General features: G+C 55.5%; 3 protein-coding genes across 3 annotated transcripts; 1 reads left to right on the top strand and 2 right to left on the bottom strand.

Moving 5' to 3' along the window:
* Window positions 1–601: 601 nt before the first annotated feature.
* Window positions 602–6,629, bottom strand: LOC149285634 (nuclear factor 7, brain-like). The gene is made up of 9 exons (XM_089495117.1): window positions 6,416–6,629; window positions 6,116–6,190; window positions 4,378–4,556; window positions 2,246–2,692; window positions 2,067–2,162; window positions 1,689–1,922; window positions 1,580–1,602; window positions 1,338–1,468; window positions 602–1,140 (listed from the first exon to the last, which is right to left on the bottom strand). The coding sequence occupies exons 1-9, from the start codon at window positions 6,627–6,629 to the stop codon at window positions 602–604; spliced, it is 1,938 nt and encodes a 645-aa protein (XP_089351243.1).
* Window positions 6,630–8,713: 2,084 nt separating this feature from the next.
* On the top strand, window positions 8,714–12,051 carry LOC149285633 (histone acetyltransferase KAT8-like). The gene is made up of 10 exons (XM_089494934.1): window positions 8,714–8,927; window positions 9,388–9,462; window positions 9,999–10,174; window positions 10,250–10,303; window positions 10,663–10,827; window positions 10,928–11,158; window positions 11,241–11,334; window positions 11,410–11,560; window positions 11,650–11,804; window positions 11,987–12,051. Exons 1-10 carry the CDS (start codon window positions 8,714–8,716, stop codon window positions 12,049–12,051), a joined length of 1,380 nt encoding a protein of 459 aa, XP_089351060.1.
* An 888-nt stretch (window positions 12,052–12,939) lies between these two features.
* LOC149285632 (serine protease 33-like) lies at window positions 12,940–18,309 on the bottom strand. The gene is made up of 6 exons (XM_089495116.1): window positions 18,239–18,309; window positions 17,784–17,960; window positions 14,216–14,353; window positions 13,830–14,101; window positions 13,429–13,595; window positions 12,940–13,263 (listed from the first exon to the last, which is right to left on the bottom strand). The coding sequence occupies exons 1-6, from the start codon at window positions 18,307–18,309 to the stop codon at window positions 12,940–12,942; spliced, it is 1,149 nt and encodes a 382-aa protein (XP_089351242.1).
* Between the last annotated feature and the right edge of the window lie 275 nt (window positions 18,310–18,584).

Raw genomic sequence — 18,584 nt, 5'->3', positions numbered from 1 at the left:
ACTCTGCAGACAGACGGACCCGGCCACTGGTTTTCTACCCCGGCTGGAGACTTTTTTCTGTTTTACATGTTACATCCGTGTGATAGGCGTGTATTCTCTATACATTGACACCCCTGTAAAGGAGAAGCACGCCTCGGAGCAGACGAGGGGGAGAAGGCATGAATCCGAAACACAGCAGATCTCATCAACGTGGTTTTATTCTCAAAAGTAAAACAAAAAGGGATGCAACAATCAGAATAACCAAGACGCCATTATCCTCCCAAACATACAAACAGAAGGGTGAAACCCGCCATCACTCACAAAACTAAAAGAGTCCTCGCGCAGCAACAGCTCTACAGCCGCTGGCTCTACCGGACGGGGGTCAACACGGAGAGGGCGAAGCGTGGCACTAAGCAGGGAGAGGCGTGGGACCCCCGGCGGGTAATTGGGGCTAAATCCCACTTTCCAATTAATATTCACAGGAGTAAACGCTCGCTTGGGTGCAGATTTAAAACATTCAGCGGCGACGGCCATTGAACTGGACGCTCGCCGGGTGATTGGCTGGCCCCCGGGGGCCGAGGAATGTACTGAGATGTTCCCACACGCATCAGCACCGTGGCGTTCAGTTGTGCAGAAGGCGCAGGGGCTCCGTGTTCTTGCCGGAGTCATGCAGGAACGGGGAAAGGTACGGGTACAGCTTCTCGGTGAATGTGGCGTTGAACGTGTAGATGGCGGACATGTCGTCGGCGTTGTAGAAGGACACCTGGCCGCCCTCGTAATCCACGTACACCCCGATTTTACGAGGTTTGGAGTTTAGCGTCAAGGCCTTGGAGGGGGATTCCAGGGCTTTGTACGCATTACCGTTTCGCAGCCATATTGCCCAGTAGCCGTTTTTCGGGTTGAGCTTGATTTTGCCCTTGCGATTGCTGGACTCGCTGGCCATCCCGACGTCCCAGGCGGTCTTGTCTCCCACTTCGACCTCCCAGTAGTGGCGCCCGGAATCGAAGCCCTGCGCGCCCAGGACCAGGATGCACTGGCTGAAGCGCTTGGGGTTGTCCGGTAGCGGCAGCTTGGCATCACCGTACTTCACGCTGGTCAGTCCGTCGGACAGCAGCAGGTTGGGGTGGGCAGTGCTGGGGTCCAGCATCATGGGAGCGAGGTCTGGGGACAAGAAAGGAAAGTTACGGACGATACCCAAGAATCCACCTCCGTGCTACAGCGGGAAACACGGAAAAGCCAGGACTGTATTTCCACCCCAAATACTAATTCAACAGGCCAGGAAAGCAGAGGGAATCGGATTCCAAGCACGAGGGGGTAAAAGCTGCCCCAACACATACGGTTACAGCGCGGCCACTTACATGGAACAATGAACGACTTCATCTCCTTCCACACCATGTACTGGATCGGGCCCTTAAAGGTTCCTTGAGACAGGTCTTTGGAAAGTATGGTATTGCCGGACGATACCATGTCCCTCTGATGTTCCACACATCTAGAAGTTAAGAATGAGATGTAAACATTTATAATCTATAATGCCAGGAGAGGGAAGAGCAAAGTCCGCTCACACCCACCAACGAGATACGGAGTAAAATGTTCTACTTACTTGTCGATGAATGACTTGATGTCCTGAAAGAGAAGAAAAACAAAAGTTACTCGAAGTCGTAAATCCAGGGGCCGGGGCTGCTTAGTGAGGCCGGGGCCGCTGCACGTACCGTGAGGAAGGAGATCGAATCTTTGTCTCCCAGTCTCTCGTTAGCCACAGAGATGGTTTTCTTGATGCAGTCTCGGTTCTCCTGCATCTTGATCATATTGGACTCCATTTCCTCCAGCAGACTGTCTCCCTGCTCCTGCAGCTGCTCCAGAAGTTTGGCTTCTTTCTCCTTCAGGAACTTGTGCAGCTTTTCGAACTCGGATTCGATGTGCTGCTTGTACTCGGACACATTGCTCTGCGGGAAGAGGAGATGCACTCGGTTACACGCGCCATTTACAGACACCCTGATCATCTACGACGTCCTCCCCAGAACGAGCGATGGGTGGTTTAATGCGACAGGGGCAGTTAATCGGGCCGGAGGGCAGCCGGATCTCCTCACCTTGTGCTGGGTGATCTTTTCGTTCTGCTGGCCGGCCAGCTGCTCAGTCACTTTCAGGGAAGCCTCCAGAGGGGCCACGATGGCAGAGAGCTCTTCCTGCAGAGAAAGACGACGTTTTAGACAACGTATCCACCACCCATAGAAGGTCAGAAGAGCATGTAATCCGTAGCCCGGCTTACCCTGTACACCCCCACGGCATCCAGGATGGGTAGGAAGTTGTGGCTCGCATGCTTGAGGGAGTCCCGGCAGATGACGCAGCCCAACATGCCGTCATCCTTACAGTAAAGCTTTAGCCTCTCGTCGTGCTCTGGGCAGTTCTCCAGGACACGCGCCTTTTTCTCGACAGGAGCCACGGAAGTGACGGCCGTTTTCTTGACGAGGTTGGCCAGAGCCCGGTTGGTGGTGTACTTGTGTTCGGATATTACTTCCTTGCATTCAGGACACGAGAACGAATCGTGGCCGTCCCACGCCTTGTCGATGCAGCTCCGGCAGAAATTGTGGCCGCATTCGACCATCACAGGATCCTTAAAAAGCTCGACGCACAGCGGGCAGGTCAGCTCCTCTGCGAAGTCCCCGCCGGGGCCGACGAGGGACGAGTTTAACGCGGGCTCCTCGACCTTAACCTTCTACAGAACAAAGAGAGAGTATGAGGGCATCGGAAAGACGTGTGTGAAAACCACAAAAACACCCTGTGAGCGCATACAGTAACACCCATATGACATCATAAGTCATAAAATACAGGTTAAAAGTTCCCGGATATCATTATGCCACAAGGGAGCCAACAGTTACCCCGGACTGGCTACCCAGCACTGAACTGGAGAAAAGCCGGCATCCGTCTATTAAAAGCTGCATCTTACCCGCTGAGACGTTGGACCCAGAAGCAGATACCCACCACACGGAGACCACGTGACGTCACCCTAATCGGAGGGACACTAGAGGGACAAGACGCCCGGAACACGGCCCGGCTGCCTGCGTCAGGAGCGTGACTGGTAACGGATACACGGTATATACATCAGGTATATCAAGAGAACGCCAGCTGACCAGAACCAGCGATTCTGATTAAACCCAAAACAGGCTTGAAGTAGGACGTGGCGGGTTTACGGTGCCGCGGTGTTGATAAAATACCAAGAGAAGAGGCGGCGCCTGGAACTCGCCGGATGTAGTAATTCTATCACGGGAATCGCGATGGGGATACAAACACAGAAACCAAGGAAATGCTACAGACATCTGGTTAAACTCCGGCATCGCTCGAGCAGCCGAAAAGTGCTGCCGGGTCGGCGTTTAGGAGACGAGGGCCGGTCACTCTGCTTTCGTACTGGAGCCAGAGGAGCGTACGCATTAAATGGTTAGAGACATAAAGCAGACGAACGCAGAACATCCAAAATACAAACGCATTTTATTTCAGCCGCAAAGGGAAGACATTTTGTAAAAGACTGCCCCCGTGCTGTTTGGGGGGACATGGGGATTCCTCTGGGTCCGGGCCGACGTGTACCGCATGAATACCAAAAGAAGATGGCCGGATACCAGGCTGCGTGACAATGGAGGGGACACACGGCACCGACCCAGAGGATCCGTTTGTGTCTCCGCATGAAAGACTGCAGCTGTAAATAAAATGCATGCTTTAAACACCTTATTGGAGGCAGAAATACCCAGAGGGGCCGCGGGACACCCAGCTGCACACAAAAAATGGTCTTAAAAATATATAGTTTTAGGAAAATCGAAGGGGAAAAAAGTAGGAAGCCGTCTTACGGCTTCTCCCTGAGACAGCAGCAAAAAAATGAAACAAAAGAAGGATGATTCTGCTGCCCGGCACCCCGACTGGGCCAAGCAAACGGAGTGATGGTGTTACAAAGGGAAAGCCGGGACGACCCGGGCATCGCAAACGTCTGCGACAATCCCACAAATCGCAGGAGCAGAGAGGGACACGCTCAAAGGGTCCCAACGAAAACAAGGCCCACGTATCCAAAAACATTGGGTGGAAAACCCTGAAGACGCGCATGGATTCCTGAGACTGTAAAGTGCCGTAATGCAGAAAATAACTACAAATCAGTCAAAATAAAAGATAAGGACTCAAAAATAGAGAAAATTAAATGAAAAAAGGTCCCTTAAGGGCAAAGACCCAGGCAGGGCGACTCAGGAAAAAGAAGAACAAACGAATGGAAGGCTCTGACGCCCATGAAGTTGGCCGCACGCACGAGGAGTCATCTACACTCACGGACAAGAGACCGCTCACCGGGTTTGGCAGCGAGCCGGCGGGATGAGCTGCCGGTCACAGCCGACGCAGCGGAACCTGGCAGGACTGAGGTGTTACCTTCACTTCAGGCTCTGGCTCCTCAATCTTCCTTTTCTGCGCAGGCTTCGCCTCGGGCTGCTCCGAGACGTCGGTCATCTCCTGGTCAGTGCCATTCGCCTCCTCCTTGGGATCCTCTTTTGCCGCTTTGGCCAACACCAACCTCGTTTTGTCCACCCACTCGTTTTGGCGTCGGTTCACTGCAGAAAAAGCGAGCTTACAACATATTTCCAGAGCAAACAGGAGAGGAAGAGGGGAAACGGGACACAAGAACTCAAAACACTCCGAGGAGAGCGTTCACTTACCGTGACAGAAAGAAGCAACGTGATAGACGGACAGGGATCCGGACACGCGTGTCACCTGACTGACCAAACACGCTAGTACTTCGCGTCTCTACAACCTCTAAACACGTCAGCTGGGATAAAGAACCCGCAGGAGAGGAACAGGAGGAGCGCCGGGTGAAAACGCCACCAAACCGCAAGGCCCGGATCGGGCAGACGCGCCGGTAAAAGAGCCGATAACCTAACCCAAGAAGTACCTGGGAAACAGGTCCGGCCGCCGCTCCTCGCACCACTTACTGTACGGTCTCAGGGACGGCGGTTTCAGACCCCGGTAAGCAGGGCACGTATCGTACATCACAAGGAGGCAGATTTAAGGCTCTGGGGCTAAACGATGCTGCACGTTGTGCCGACGCTTTACAGCAGCTGGTATCTGCAATAACACCTGCCGAAAAGCCGTTCGAAACAAGATGTGGGCGCAACGCGCACCGGCCTTAAATAAAACCAGATCTAAGAGAGACGCCAAGACCGTCAGAGCCAAATCAGGGACGTTTAAAGAGCCGCAAAGCTTTGGCTTCCGTTATGTGGCGAGACCTGCTGATCGGGCAGCGAGACCACTGCTCCCAATAGTGACCGTTCGAGATCTCAAACAGATCCCTTTTGAGGGTTAGGAGGGTCTCCATGCAGAGGGGGCGATTGGCTCGCAGATCTTGCCGTTTATAGCCCAGGCCAAATGTTTCTAAAGCCCTGCGGCTCCTTAAAGCAGCCCCTCTGAACGGTGACCCCGTCAAAAAACCCTGAAGACGACAGGCAGTGACAGCCCAGCGCGGCTCATCAGTCCCGGAATACGGAACCCTTTGGGGCGCTTAAGTGGAAGCTGTACGCCATTTTAACCCTCGCTCCGTTTAGCGTCCGTGGAGCACCCTGCTCGCCACGCTACCTGCAAGGAATCCCGGTGCCTGTTACATGGAGCCCGGAGCCGCAAGCTCTCCGGCAAACACCCCAAAGGAATCCCAACACAGCAACTGCCTTTTTCAGCCACAGCTGTAAATAACCCCTTGTGGGCACCGGAGCCACCATCGTTATACAGAACACGGCTGAGGCTGGAAGAGGCGGTTAAATGCCCAGCAGGTTGGGATGCCGGCAGCTTTTTGGGCACCACAGAGCCATCCCAGGGTTAAAATAACTCCGCTATAAACATGGCAGGGGCTGCAGCTTCCAATTAAACACTCTTTAGGAGAATGGTGCCACAACCTCTTAAGACAAAAAACTATCTGCACTCTGTAAAGGACAAATGCCCCGACCATCAGATAGGGCAGGCTCAGGGTGGTCTTGTAACCAGACGAGGACACAGCCTACAGCACACGGGGTCTCTCCCAGGATGCCTGCAGGCCCGCCAATCACAAGGCTGGTTATATAAACGGGGGGGGGGCGCCGGGTGCAGCAGACCCAGCACCCATACGGGACGGGGAGCGACTTACAGCCGGCGTAATGAACGTAGAATTCCTCCTTTCCGGCCTGCTTGTTAATCCGAGTCTTCACTATCTCAGCATCATCTGCAGGGAGAGAGACAGCACTTAACTCACAGCACAGAAAGGGTTAAATATCACGTATAGAACCACCGCCATATATAAATATAAACATATACCCACCACATGTATGTATTTACATATATCCACCACCAGGGCCCCACCCCCACATATACATATATATACACACACGTATCTATATGGTATATACACCCACCCCCGATCCCCCAAATCCATCCCCCGGTAACTCACGGAGGCTGCCGTCTGCTCTCCTGCAGGGATACGTGTTCCCGACTTTGACTTCTTCCTCCTCCTCCTCTTCTTCTTCTTCGTCTTCCTCCCCCGCTCCCTCCTCTCCATTCTCTGCGTCCTCCTCTTCCTCTCCGGGCTCCTCTGGGTTACTTTCCACCTCCTCTGCGCACACAGCCTCGGCCTTCTCGAGCTCGGTGGTTGCGGTGGAGGCCATACTGCGAGAGCGGTGACTGGATAAAGACAAAGAGCGACCGAATACAACACGAACTGAGCTCCACACAGAACAAAATGGCGGCGAGAGAGCGGAGCGTGTGTGAGGAATACCTGGGGGGAGGGGCTGGGCGGAACAGAGATCCGGCGGCCCAATAGATGCTACGCTCTCTGCAAGGGGCTACGCCCATAGACGTCTGTCTATGTGTAATCTCGCATCTGATGTCCGAGCGTAACCCCGGCTGTATAACTGCCCCGGTCTCTGAATACAAACCATTAACGAACCCTGCTGGCTGAGCAAGCGCACACATTTTAACTAAATGGGGGGTCGGTCCAGTACATATAGACAGAATTATCAGTAACCATGGCAACGGGAAGGCCTGGTCTTACAATAGGGAGCCTCAACGTTACATCCGCAGCGCTGTGTAATGCAGTAGCGCGATATGAATGAGTAATTACCGGGGTACGGCGAGCAGCCTCGACATATGGTTATTGGGGTACAGCGGGGTCAGGCCCGGTGTTACGCGTCATTGAAACTATTGTTCTGCGCTTTCACCTCAGTAAAGATGGCCGCCGGTGAGCGGAAGCTCCGCCTCTTTTCTTTCGGAAAGGTCTGGTCACGTGGCTGTGACGTCTGTTGTTGTTCTTGCTGTTGTGAGGGGCGCGCGCGACTCGCCTTGAGGAGGCTCGGTGTGATGACGCAGTAAAAAGGCGTCTGAGGCCCGGCGCTGGTCACGTGATTATTCCGGTAACAAGGGGATGATTAGCGGTTAAGCTGGTAATAGGGGTGTAGTGACGTCATTGAGCTGGCTATATCTGGGGTCTTTGACTCGGTACCGAGGGGTAGGATTTAAGTGCCCCGGTATTCGGGTTATCGTTCCTGCAGGTGGGGTGAGTTAGGAGCCCCAAGCCTAACCGGAAACCCCCGGCTTATTGCCATTCCCTGCCCTATGCTGCGGGGCTATGCGGGAGGCATTAAATCGCTCAGTTAGCGGGGCCCCAAGCCTTTGGTTGGCTGAGCGTGATAAGAGTTGTACCAACCCAAGAGCCGCAAACATTACCCTCCTGCCCCCGGGTTGGGCTGTTGCCCCGGGTTGTGGTAGCGTGACCGGTGGGGGGCTCCGTGTGACGAGTGGGGGCAATTCCCACGCTTCAGAATATACCCCGGGGCGACACCAGCCTTTCCCCCACGACATGTACATACGGCACATATAATGCGCTGCCCTGTGCACACGTGTGACCGAGTAACCGCGTGTGCCGCTCAGTAACATGGGAAATCCAGAGCCAGGGGTTGGTTTTGCGTGTGCATCGCGTGTACTGTCGGGGTGGCAGACAGCTCTGATGATTAAAGGGTTAAAAGAGGCAGATGGTCTGTCCTGGGGCAGTTATAGTTACCCCTTTGACCGTCTGTGGCCGAATTTCCCCGATTTCAGATCTTTATCGGCCGAGTTATTCCTTCTCCCTCAAGGTTTAATCGCAAAATGTTTAAAATGCAGTTTCCGTGGCTACAGCCTGTTAGTGCTGTTCTTTGTGTCACATGATAATTAAGTGTTCCCGGGGGAAAAAAAAATCTGACAAAATTAAAAACATGCTTTTGGAAAACGTTTAGATGTTTATTTATAAAAATGTTAACTATGGCGAAGTTTTACGTGGGCCGTACCATGCAGCAGTAGAAATAGGGGTCGGCTTCTGAGGGGGAATGCGGGGGGGGGCTTAATACGTTAAAATGTATGGTATGTAAGGAAGTTTTATTTTACTGAGAGGGTGGTAGATAAGTGGAACAGCCTCCCAGCAGAGGTGGTAGAGGGTAATACAGTGAGGGTATTACACATGCATGGGATAGACATCCGGCTCCTGAATCTAAGACGAGACCAACGACTGATTAAGGTTTGAGTCTTTACAGACGGGGGGCGATCTGATTGTTTGTGTGTCCCCTGCGCTGCGGTTTTGCTTAAATTATGAGCGTTTCCTGGTTACGGGTTGCTAAGTGTTGCAATCCCTTTTTTAATGGGATATCTCCGGGTGTGTTGGCACGTACCACGCGGCTTTGTGTTTTATGCCCCTCGTGTTCCGTCTATAGCTGCAGTCATGGAAGATCCCTCCCCCGAGGAGCGGACGAGCTCCCCCGCCAACCTGCGGGAGAACATGGCGTCCCACGAGGACGGCCTCAGACGGGGCAGCGTGAAAGACGAGGAGGAGGAAGAGGCCGGCGGGGAGAGTGGAGTCTCGGCGGGGAGAGACCCTGAGGTGACGGTGGAGATCGGAGAGACGTATCTGTGCCGACGAGCCGACAACACGTGGCGTGAGAGACTGCTGCTTTCTGTGTGCGAGGCTGCGGCTGCCGGCGCATGCAGGGGTCCCGTTGCATTATTTTACTTTAAAGGGGCAGATCCCCCAACGCAGCTCATTAATGCGCGCCCGCAGGGACGGTTAATCGTAGAGCTGGCCGGCGGGGAGAGCTGGGCAGTGGGGAGCGGGAGAGCTGGTGGGTGGGTAGTGCGTGCGCGGGAGAGCTGAGGGGGAGCGCATGCACTTTACTACGTAGGAGATGTTTGGCTGAACGCATTTACTGCGGAGTAGACAGCCGCTGGGGAGGAAGGAGAGCGCATGTATTGAGGGCTTTAGCACAGGTGTAAAGGTGACGCCGTGGTGCACATCCGTGTGACGTGGATTGACTGACGCGTTAGATCCTCTGCATGGCGCTTTGGTGGTGGTGCGCGCGGGGAAAGGCTTTCCAGTCGGTGACGTTCTCTCTTTTGCAGATTCCGCCGAAGTGATCCAGTCGCGGCTGAACGAGCAGGAGGGCCGCGAGGAGTTCTACGTCCATTACGTGGGCTGTAAGTGGTTCATTGTTATTAGGCTGGCGGCCTGCACACGCGTGACCGGTGCTCTGCACACGTGTTACTGCGGCTCCTGCGCGGCGTGACTGAGTAACCGAAGCGCTTCAAGTTGGGATGTGTTTTCTTTCCTGTTATTCTGGTTCTGTTGGCGTAATCAGTAACGAGTACCACCCCTGCCGCAGACGGAGCCTCCAACAGTAAATAAGGGAGTAGTCCGGGGAGCCGAGTCCCGTGCCGGGTTATTAACCCTTCGCAGCATGCGTGCTGCGGCCCTCGATCTGCACTCGGCGCATGAATCCGCTGGGGCAAACGTCAGTCTACAGCACACGCTGCACATACACGCCACGCGCATATGCTGCACACATATACACACAACATACATGTGCTGAACGCACATACAAGGCACACATACATGTGCTGAACGCACATACAAGGCACACATACATGTGCCGACACACCGCGCGTTTAAGCTGCAATCGTCTCAAAGGCCACGTGTTGGCCCCGAACGCTAACTCGCCCCGCGTTCCTTGCAGTTAACAGGCGGCTGGACGAATGGGTCGATAAAAACCGCCTGGCGCTGACCAAGACCGTGAAAGACGCCGTCCAGAAGAACACGGATCAGTACCTGAGCGAGCTCTCCGAGCAGCCGGAGCGCAAGATCACCCGCAACCAGAAGCGGAAGCACGATGAGATCAACCACGTGCAGAAGGTGAGCCCCGCTTAGTAGACACGCGCTCTCGCTGAGCGGGGCCACGGCTGACGTTCCGCTGTTTCTTTGTTCTAGACGTATGCGGAGATGGATCCGACCACGGCCGCCCTGGAGAAGGAGCACGAGGCGGTGAGTGAAACATGCGCCACCGCTCTCCTGTCTCTTATCCTTTTCTGTAAGGGAAGGATTGCAGTCTGATCGCTCCGCCCCGCTCCCCTGCGCTGATCGCTCTGCCCCCTCTCCTGCGCTAATCGCTCCGCCGCCCCCTCTCCTGCGCTAATCGCTTCGCCCCCCTCCCCTGCGCTGATCGCTCCGCCCCCCTCCCCTGCGCTGATCGCTCCGCCCCCTCCCCTGATCGCTCCGCCCCCTCCCCTGCGCTGATCGCTCCGCCCCCCTCCCCTGCGCTGATCGCTCCGCCCCCTTCCCATTTCTTCCAAGCGCTCCTGGCACCGGCGGCTCCGACATCTTTGTATTCGGTTGAAATCCAGATCACGAAGGTGAAATACGTGGACAAAATCCACATCGGGAATTACGAGATCGACGCCTGGTACTTCTCGCCGTTCCCTGAGGATTATGGGAAGCAGCCGAAGCTGTGGGTGTGCGAGTACTGCCTGAAGTACATGAAGTATGAGAAGAGCTACCGCTATCACCTGGTGAGCGCCTCTGGCTTCAGTGAGTTGGCGGCGCATGCCCGGTAGGTCACATGTTGGGGCAGAAGGGTAATACATCCCTTCTCTCCCCCCCCCCCCCCAGGGGCTCTGCCAGTGGCGACAGCCTCCGGGGAAGGAAATTTACCGGAAGAGCAACATCTCCGTGTACGAAGTCGACGGGAAGGACCACAAGATCTACTGCCAGAACCTCTGTCTCCTGGCCAAACTCTTCCTGGATCACAAGACTCTGTACTTCGACGTGGAGCCCTTCGTCTTCTACATCCTGACCGAGGTGGACCGCCAGGGCGCCCACATCGTGGGGTATTTCTCCAAGGTAGCGTGCGCGGCTGGGGTGAGAATGTCGGCCGCCGGGCGCTGCGTGTTTTCCTTGACGCGGTTTCTCTCTCTGATTTAAGGAGAAGGAATCTCCGGACGGAAACAACGTGGCGTGCATCCTCACCCTCCCCCCGTACCAGCGGCGCGGCTACGGCAAGTTCCTCATCGCTTTCAGTAAGTGACTGTCCCCTCCCCCGCTTTACCCCGTAACGGACTCCCAAGTCACCGCAGCGTCTCCCCCGCCGGCAGGTTACGAGCTCTCCAAGCTGGAAAGTACGGTGGGGTCACCGGAGAAGCCCCTCTCTGACCTGGGCAAGTTGAGTTACAGAAGCTACTGGTCCTGGGTCCTGCTGGAGATATTACGGGACTTCCGAGGGACGTTGTCCATCAAGGACTTGAGGTGAGGACGGGATGGACGGTGCAAGAGCTCGTGGCTGGGATCTGCGGGAATAGCTGAGTTATTGGGGGGTTTGTGTTTTTGCCTCTCAGTCAGATGACAAGCATCACTCAGAATGACATCATCGGGACCCTGCAATCCCTCAACATGGTCAAGTACTGGAAAGGACAGCATGTCATCTGCGTCACCCCCAAACTGGTGGAGGAACATCTGAAGAGCGCGCAGTACAAGAAGCCACCAATCACAGGTCAGTGGGTGGAACCAGCCGGCCCCGCGGGTCTAGACTGGGTGGCAATGGTTTTAGAACAAGGTGCATGTTGGGTGGTTGTCTCATGGTGCCAGCAGAAGCGTGGATCTGTCCGCGTCGAGGACCCATGGGGCGAGTTGAGTATTGCACTCCCCACTCATTCTGTTCACTTGCCTCCGCAGTGGATTCTCACAATCTGAAGTGGGCGCCCCCAAAACACAAACTGCTGAAAACATCCAAGAAATGACGCCATCCGGTAGATTTGCTTGGAGTTGCGCGTCGGGGATCTGCTTCCTCGGAGCCGGAGACACCGTACGGCAGGCACGCGGAAGAGTTTTTCCTCCTCTCTGTGACCGGAGCGAGTGCAGAGCGTCACGCGGTGGGGCTGATAAAAAGATCCCTTTCCGCTACATCTTCCTGTGACGGGATGGGGGGGGGGTAGTAGGTGCAGTAATCCGCCCCAGAGCCATGTTGGCCGAGGAGATGGTTTCGACACCAAGGTCAACAAACATTTACTGCCGCTTTACAAGATGTACAAATGTTTTATTTGAGTAATAAAATCTTTTTGATAGGACTTGGGTGGTTTTTAGCTGCACGGGAGGGGTTAATGGCAGGTGGACGAGGAAACCAGATTGAGGCAGAAAACCGCAGGTTTACGATCGCTCGGGACTCAACCCTTCAGCGCAATAGATCTCTTTCTACAGCTGAACACGCGCCGCGCAATGTCACGTGATCAGAAAACAAATATTCAAAGCCTGGAATGGGGCATTTTCCATTTATTTGGGGGGGGGGGGAAGACATTATTGGGCGCACAGCGGCGGCAGGAAGCTCACATATTTCACAAACGGAGCTGGAGAAAAGGGGTTTTTGGCTTACGTGCCCACCGATCCCAGCACAAACACACACAGGTTCCGTGTCTTTTACACGCATCACCTCCAGCATCATGTCTGCAAGCCTGGCCCCTGTTAGCTAAACGGCGCGACGCCGGAGCGACAATCACAGTATTTTACAATTTTAGGAGTAAAAAGAATTTCAGGATTTCCTTTGTCGGTTATGTTACAAATCTCCGCGTGGGCCTCAGTCTCTGTACACGTGGCCCTGGGTGTGGGGCCACCGGCGGCGGCTGTTCCAGTCTTTAGGAGCTGCTCAGGAGATACGCCGTCAGCCAGTACAGCGGGAGAGCGGCAAAGGTCACCAGAAACACGGGGGCTCCGTTGGGGTAAAATACGCCGTCTGCCCCGACGCATCCGCTCTCGTTCTCTGGAGCAGGGGGCAGGTCGACCGTGACGGATTCAATGCGAGCGTCGGGGGCCACACTGCGGATCCAGTCGGCGTAGACGCTGGTCAGAATGTAGACTCCGGGTCTGTTTGGTGCCCCGCACTCATCACCCCAGCTGACGACCCCTGCTTGGTACCAGTTACCATTCACCTGGCAGGAGAGGGGCCCTCCGGAGTCGCCCTGATAACAGAGAGAAGCATGAATGAATGAATGGCTTCTCTTCTGTCGTTCATTCGTTCGCCTCCGACATCCTCATTCCGGGGCATTGATTGTACGGCGCTGCAGAATATGAAGGCGCTATATAAATATATCATAAAACTAAACATATTGACGGCTGAGACTCACCTGGCAGGCGTCGACAGATCCCTGTGCGGATCCAGCGCAGATCATGTCCGGCTGGATGTACCCCAAGGTGGCCGACGTGGGGTTGATGTGATAGAGGCAGTTACAGGTCTGCCTGCCGACGAGCGCCACCTCTCCGACTTGCAGCGTGCGCGGCTCTGGCAGCGAGACTGAGAGAGGGGAAAAAAAACCAAAACACATTAACGGGGCAGGCGGCAAACGATCACCCCGACATTAAGACAACGAGCCCCTATTACGTGTAACACGGCGGCTTCGTCTCCTCCTCGCAACAGAAGATGCCAAAGAGCCGCCGGGGCAAGCGGCAGCCCCGCCGGCGTTACAGGAGCTGAGAAGACGATGCGGCTGCCGCCAAATAACCATGATGGCCGCCCAACCGTTCTTACCTCCTTGGCGTACGTTCCCCCATCCGGTCACTTTGCATTTCATGCCCACCGGGAACTGGACCCCGGCGGCCGGCAGGGAAACGGGCTGAACGGCACTGGAGAGGGTGACGGGGGCGCTGAGCCGGACGAGCGCCAGGTCCCCCTGCGAGCTGTCCTCCGAGTAGGAAGGGTTTTTCTTCACCTCCGCCACGTTCCTCACCACTTCGTTGGGGTTCGGGGATCCCAGGCTGAGGGCCCCCACTTTGACCGCGTAACCAGTAAGCTCGTGGTCTCTGGGGAGGAAAAAAAAAACGGAGAGGGGATTGAACCATCGGTCCTACTGCAGACACCACTAATAGTGTGTCAGCTCCTGGGAGCCCGGGGGGGGGGGGGCTGGCGATACTCACCCTGGGAAGCAGTGAGCGGCAGATAGGACCCACTCCGTCGAGATCAGAGACCCCCCGCACGCATGCTCACCGTTGTAATTTATACTGGCCTGCCATGGCCACTCATCAGCCCGAGCGTCTTCTCCACCAACAATGCGGCTGTGAACTGGGGAGGAAAAACACAAGATATTAACGGATAACACGGAGCAAGAGTAACGCTGCGCATTCTCTCTATTGTGTCAGCACCAACTCTAACATAGGGGGCCACACCGCAGCGACAGGGGCCACATGGTGGGACCACTGGCAAGAGGTCCATTAATATGGAGACAAAAGCCCAGGAGGGGCAGAAATGGCTGTTTTGGGGTCTAAAGGCTTGTATCGCAGAACGTGATGTCACCCGCTTTGCTATTCCCACCAAAACGGGCCGAAGAAGGTGCAGAACCCGTGAAGAAAGAGTCCGGAACGCGGTAAACGGATCGGGGGTCTTACCTTGACATGATGCCAAGCGAGTGCCTGAAAAGAAAGAGGAAAACAATCATTAGATCCAGGGAACCTGCGCCCAGCGGCGGTAACCATCAGGGGCAACATAAAAAAAAAAAAAAGTGACCCCTCAGCTTCCAACCCCCCCCCCCCCCGAGATCTCGTTACCGGCGCAGAGGGAGGGTTTGGTTTATCTGGACGCATCGGGGACACAAAATCCACCGAGGGGAACTCGTACGGACCGACCGTGATACTCAAAGGTACAACGGTGGCACGCTGTGGGGGGGGGGGGGAATACACCGGTTGGCACGCTGTGGGGGGGGGGGGGGAATACACCGGTTGGCACGCTGTGGGGGGGGGGAATACACCGGGTGGCACGCTGTGGGGGGATACACCAGTGGCACGCTGTGTGTGGGGGGGGGAATACACCGGTTGGCACGCTGTGGGGGGGGGAATACACCGGGTGGCACGCTGTGGGGGGGGGGGGGAATACACCAGTGAAATGGTTCTCTCGCTGGGTTTATTGCCCCTGCAGAGGTAATTACAGACGATGACGTCGGGGGAGCATGGAGGCTCCTGTGCCTGTTAACTCTTTCTGTGCCTGCAGATGTAAGGGCATCAGCGCCTGCAGTGCCGGAAACGCAGTCACTGGACCCGTTACCATAGCGACCAGTTATTAGTGGGATTCTTTACCAATAAATGGGATGGGGGCAAAATTACCCCCTATGCCCAAACAGCTAAACGGCGGAAAGTGCCCTGTGGGGGCAGTTAATATTCGGAGGATTCCCGGTTGGTGGTCAGAAATCCCCCTTTAACAGCCCCGCAGCGGGGAGCTCTGCCGGGGGATTTGGTGATGGGGGGCATGAGGCCAGAATACACCTCCAGGGGGTGAGCGGGGCAACCACTCGTTTATTTGATGCAGCTTTTGTGCCCTATTGTGCGGCTTTTGTGTAACTGGGTGGCAGAGCCGGCCTTAGGTGTTCTGGCGCCCTGTGCGAACTACTCCTCTGGCCCCCCCCCTCACTACCCCCCCCTGCCCCTTCAAACGACCCCCCTCCTCTGCCCCTTCAAACTACCCCCCCCTCTGCCCCTTCAAACTACCCCCCTGCCCCTTCAAACTAGCCCCCCTCTGCCCCTTCAAACTACCCCCCCTGTCCCTTCAAACGACCCCCCCCTCTGCCCCTTCAAACTACCCCCCCTCTGCCCCTTCAAACTACCCCCCCTGTCCCTTCAAACGACCCCCCCTCTGCCCCTTCAAACTACCCCCCCCCTCTGCCTACTTCTCCTTATCCTAACTTACCTTGAGGAGTCCTGCCGGCATCTCATGTTGAGCGCCGGAATAGTCCAGCGCTCAACATGAGATGCCGGCACCGTGACGGAGTCACGGAGAGTCAGGGGCGTCGAACGGTTGCTGAGAACATCACGAGCATTCGCTCGGCGCCCCTGCCCGGGACATAAATGAAAACATTGGGGGTTTTTTTGTTTGTTTTAACTTAATTCAACATCCTCCATGTTAAATAAAGTTAAAAAAAACAACAAAAAAACCCCCCGATGTTTTAATCTAGGTCCAGAGGGGGCGGCAGCGGACCCAACAGCGGCGGCGTCGGACCCCGTGTTGTCGTCGGCGGACCGGGAGGCGGCGCCCCCTGGAGTGTGGCGCCCTGTGCGGTCGCACAGGTCGCACACCCCAAAGGCCGGCCCTGCTGGGTGGGGCATTTAGAAGAATAATGTGGTTTATTTCCCCGTTTAATTTATAAAGCCGTTTCCTGCTGTTTCTATACACATTATCGGGGCTTTTAGGGCCGTAGAACCCTGCGATCCCCTCATACCCCGCAAACATTCTGACCTCCTAGAAAAGAGGGGCATCAGGGGGGGGGGAATCAGAGGAGGAGAGAGGGGCATCGGGAGGGGGAGCGAGACACTCGGCAGGTGTCGTGCGGTGGCAGATACAATGTGTCCAGTACTGTGAAATTCTCTCTCAGCCAATCACAGCAAACACAGGATTCGAAAATGGCTTTTTCCGTTAACCCATTCCTGCCCAAGGTAACTCCAACCGGGGGCCGGCACTTTATAATACACAGCGCAGAATTAACCCCTCTATGCCTGTCCACATTCCTCTGCACGTCTTATAACAAAGAACAGTTCTCGGGCAAACATTGGAAAGTAGCCTTATTACCATAGCAACCGACAGAACATTCCTGCTGACCACTTGTTCGACAACACGGAGATAAGAATGTGAGCCTAATGTGCGTTATCAGGACTGGTAGGGGATGTGACTGGGTTATCAGGACTGGTCAGACAGCGGCGGGTCTGTATGTAATGTAGGGGATGTGACTGGGTTATCAGGACTGGTCAGACAGCGGCGGGTCTGTATGTAATGTAGGGGGATGTGACTGCGTTATCGGGACTGGTCAGACAGCGGCGGGTCTGTATGTAATGTAGGGGATGTGACTGCGTTATCAGGACTGGTCAGACAGCGGCGGGTCTGTATGTAATGTAGGGGATGTGACTGCGTTATCAGGACTGGTCAGACAGTGGCGGGTCTGTATGTAATGTAGGGGATGTGACCGCATTATCAGGACTGGTCAGACAGCGGCGGATCTGTATGTAATGTAGGGGATGTGACCGCGTTATCAGGACTGGTCAGACAGCGGCGGGTCTGCATGTAATGTAGGGGATGTGACCGCGTTATCGGGACTGGTCAGACAGCGGCGGGTCTGTATGTAATGTAGGGGATGTGACCGCGTTATCAGGACTGGTCAGACAGCGGCAGGGAGTTTAACTCTTTCTGTCCTCTGCAGTTGAGGTGAAATTAATCCAAGAAGCAAACGGATTAACCTTTAAACTCTCACAAGGGACATGTTCCTCCCAGGCTGTCCGCGAGGGCCGGGAGCCGAGGCTACCTTCCCCACAGCTTATTAAGAACAGGACTGGCTCAGATACCCCTCGGGCCTTTCCTGCCCTCAGATCCTCAAGTGTTGGGGGTTCAGCGGGGCAACATCAGAAAACAGTGCAGAAATTAACCCCTGAAATACACTCCCCATGGTGACCACAGCAGCCTTTAACCCCGTTTCTCACCCCAGGGGGGCGCGGGGAGTCTCCTGTTTGCCCCACCTGGGCAGGTAACCCATTAACTACCGGACTCCGGCGACTTACCTCCCAGCAGCACCAGCAGAGTGCAGAGAAATGCCAAGCGTCCCATTCCAAGGTCACAGCGAGCGTCCCCTCGATACCCCGGGCAGGTGCGGCGGCAGCGGTGTGGCGGAGGCAGGTAGTTACTTCTGGGCTGTAAGAATCCAGAGATCGCAGCAGGTGGAATCCGTTCTCGCTCTGAGTTTCACCTGAGTCTCTCCAGGTAGTCTCCGCCCCCTCACCTGTCCTACCCCCGTCTGTCAGGCCACCTCCCCCTGTACTCCTTGCCCAGCACACCACTACCCCCAGCACTGCCGAGCGGCACCATCGTTTATTGTTCATTTCCAGTCCCGTTCTACGCTGAGACTGGGCATAGTGGGAATTTCACCCTCTCTTTAACCCTTTCTGACTGTTCTGGTAATCTGCCATTACCTGGGTAAATGCCCCCCGATACCCCGCATCGCTTTCCGCAGCCAATCAGAAGCCCAGCGCTTCTGACTCATTTCGGGGCATCGCCTTTTGTACCCAAACTGGTTTCGTGAACCTGTCTGGGTTGGTCCTGCGCGACGGGGAGATCTCACTGGGGCGCCCGTCTAAATCCCCCATGGCTTGGCACTGAAAGGGTTACAACCCCTGCCAGCGCGTTCCTGTGGCCCCTAATTAAAGGGGCCCGTACGGCCCCCGGGACAGCTTGTTCCACGGCCGCGCAGGACATGCGTGGACACCGCGTGTGCCCTCCGGGGCCTCCCAGGAGCCGGGCCCCCCTTCCGCATGTGTT

This window comes from Sceloporus occidentalis, unplaced genomic scaffold, assembly GCF_023333645.1.
Source record: "Sceloporus occidentalis isolate IW3139 unplaced genomic scaffold, rSceOcc1.0.p SCAF_76, whole genome shotgun sequence".
Taxonomy (NCBI): Eukaryota; Metazoa; Chordata; class Lepidosauria; order Squamata; family Phrynosomatidae; genus Sceloporus; species Sceloporus occidentalis.
The sequence above is the reverse complement of the archived record's forward strand: the minus strand, read 5'-3'. Positions and strand labels throughout refer to the sequence as shown.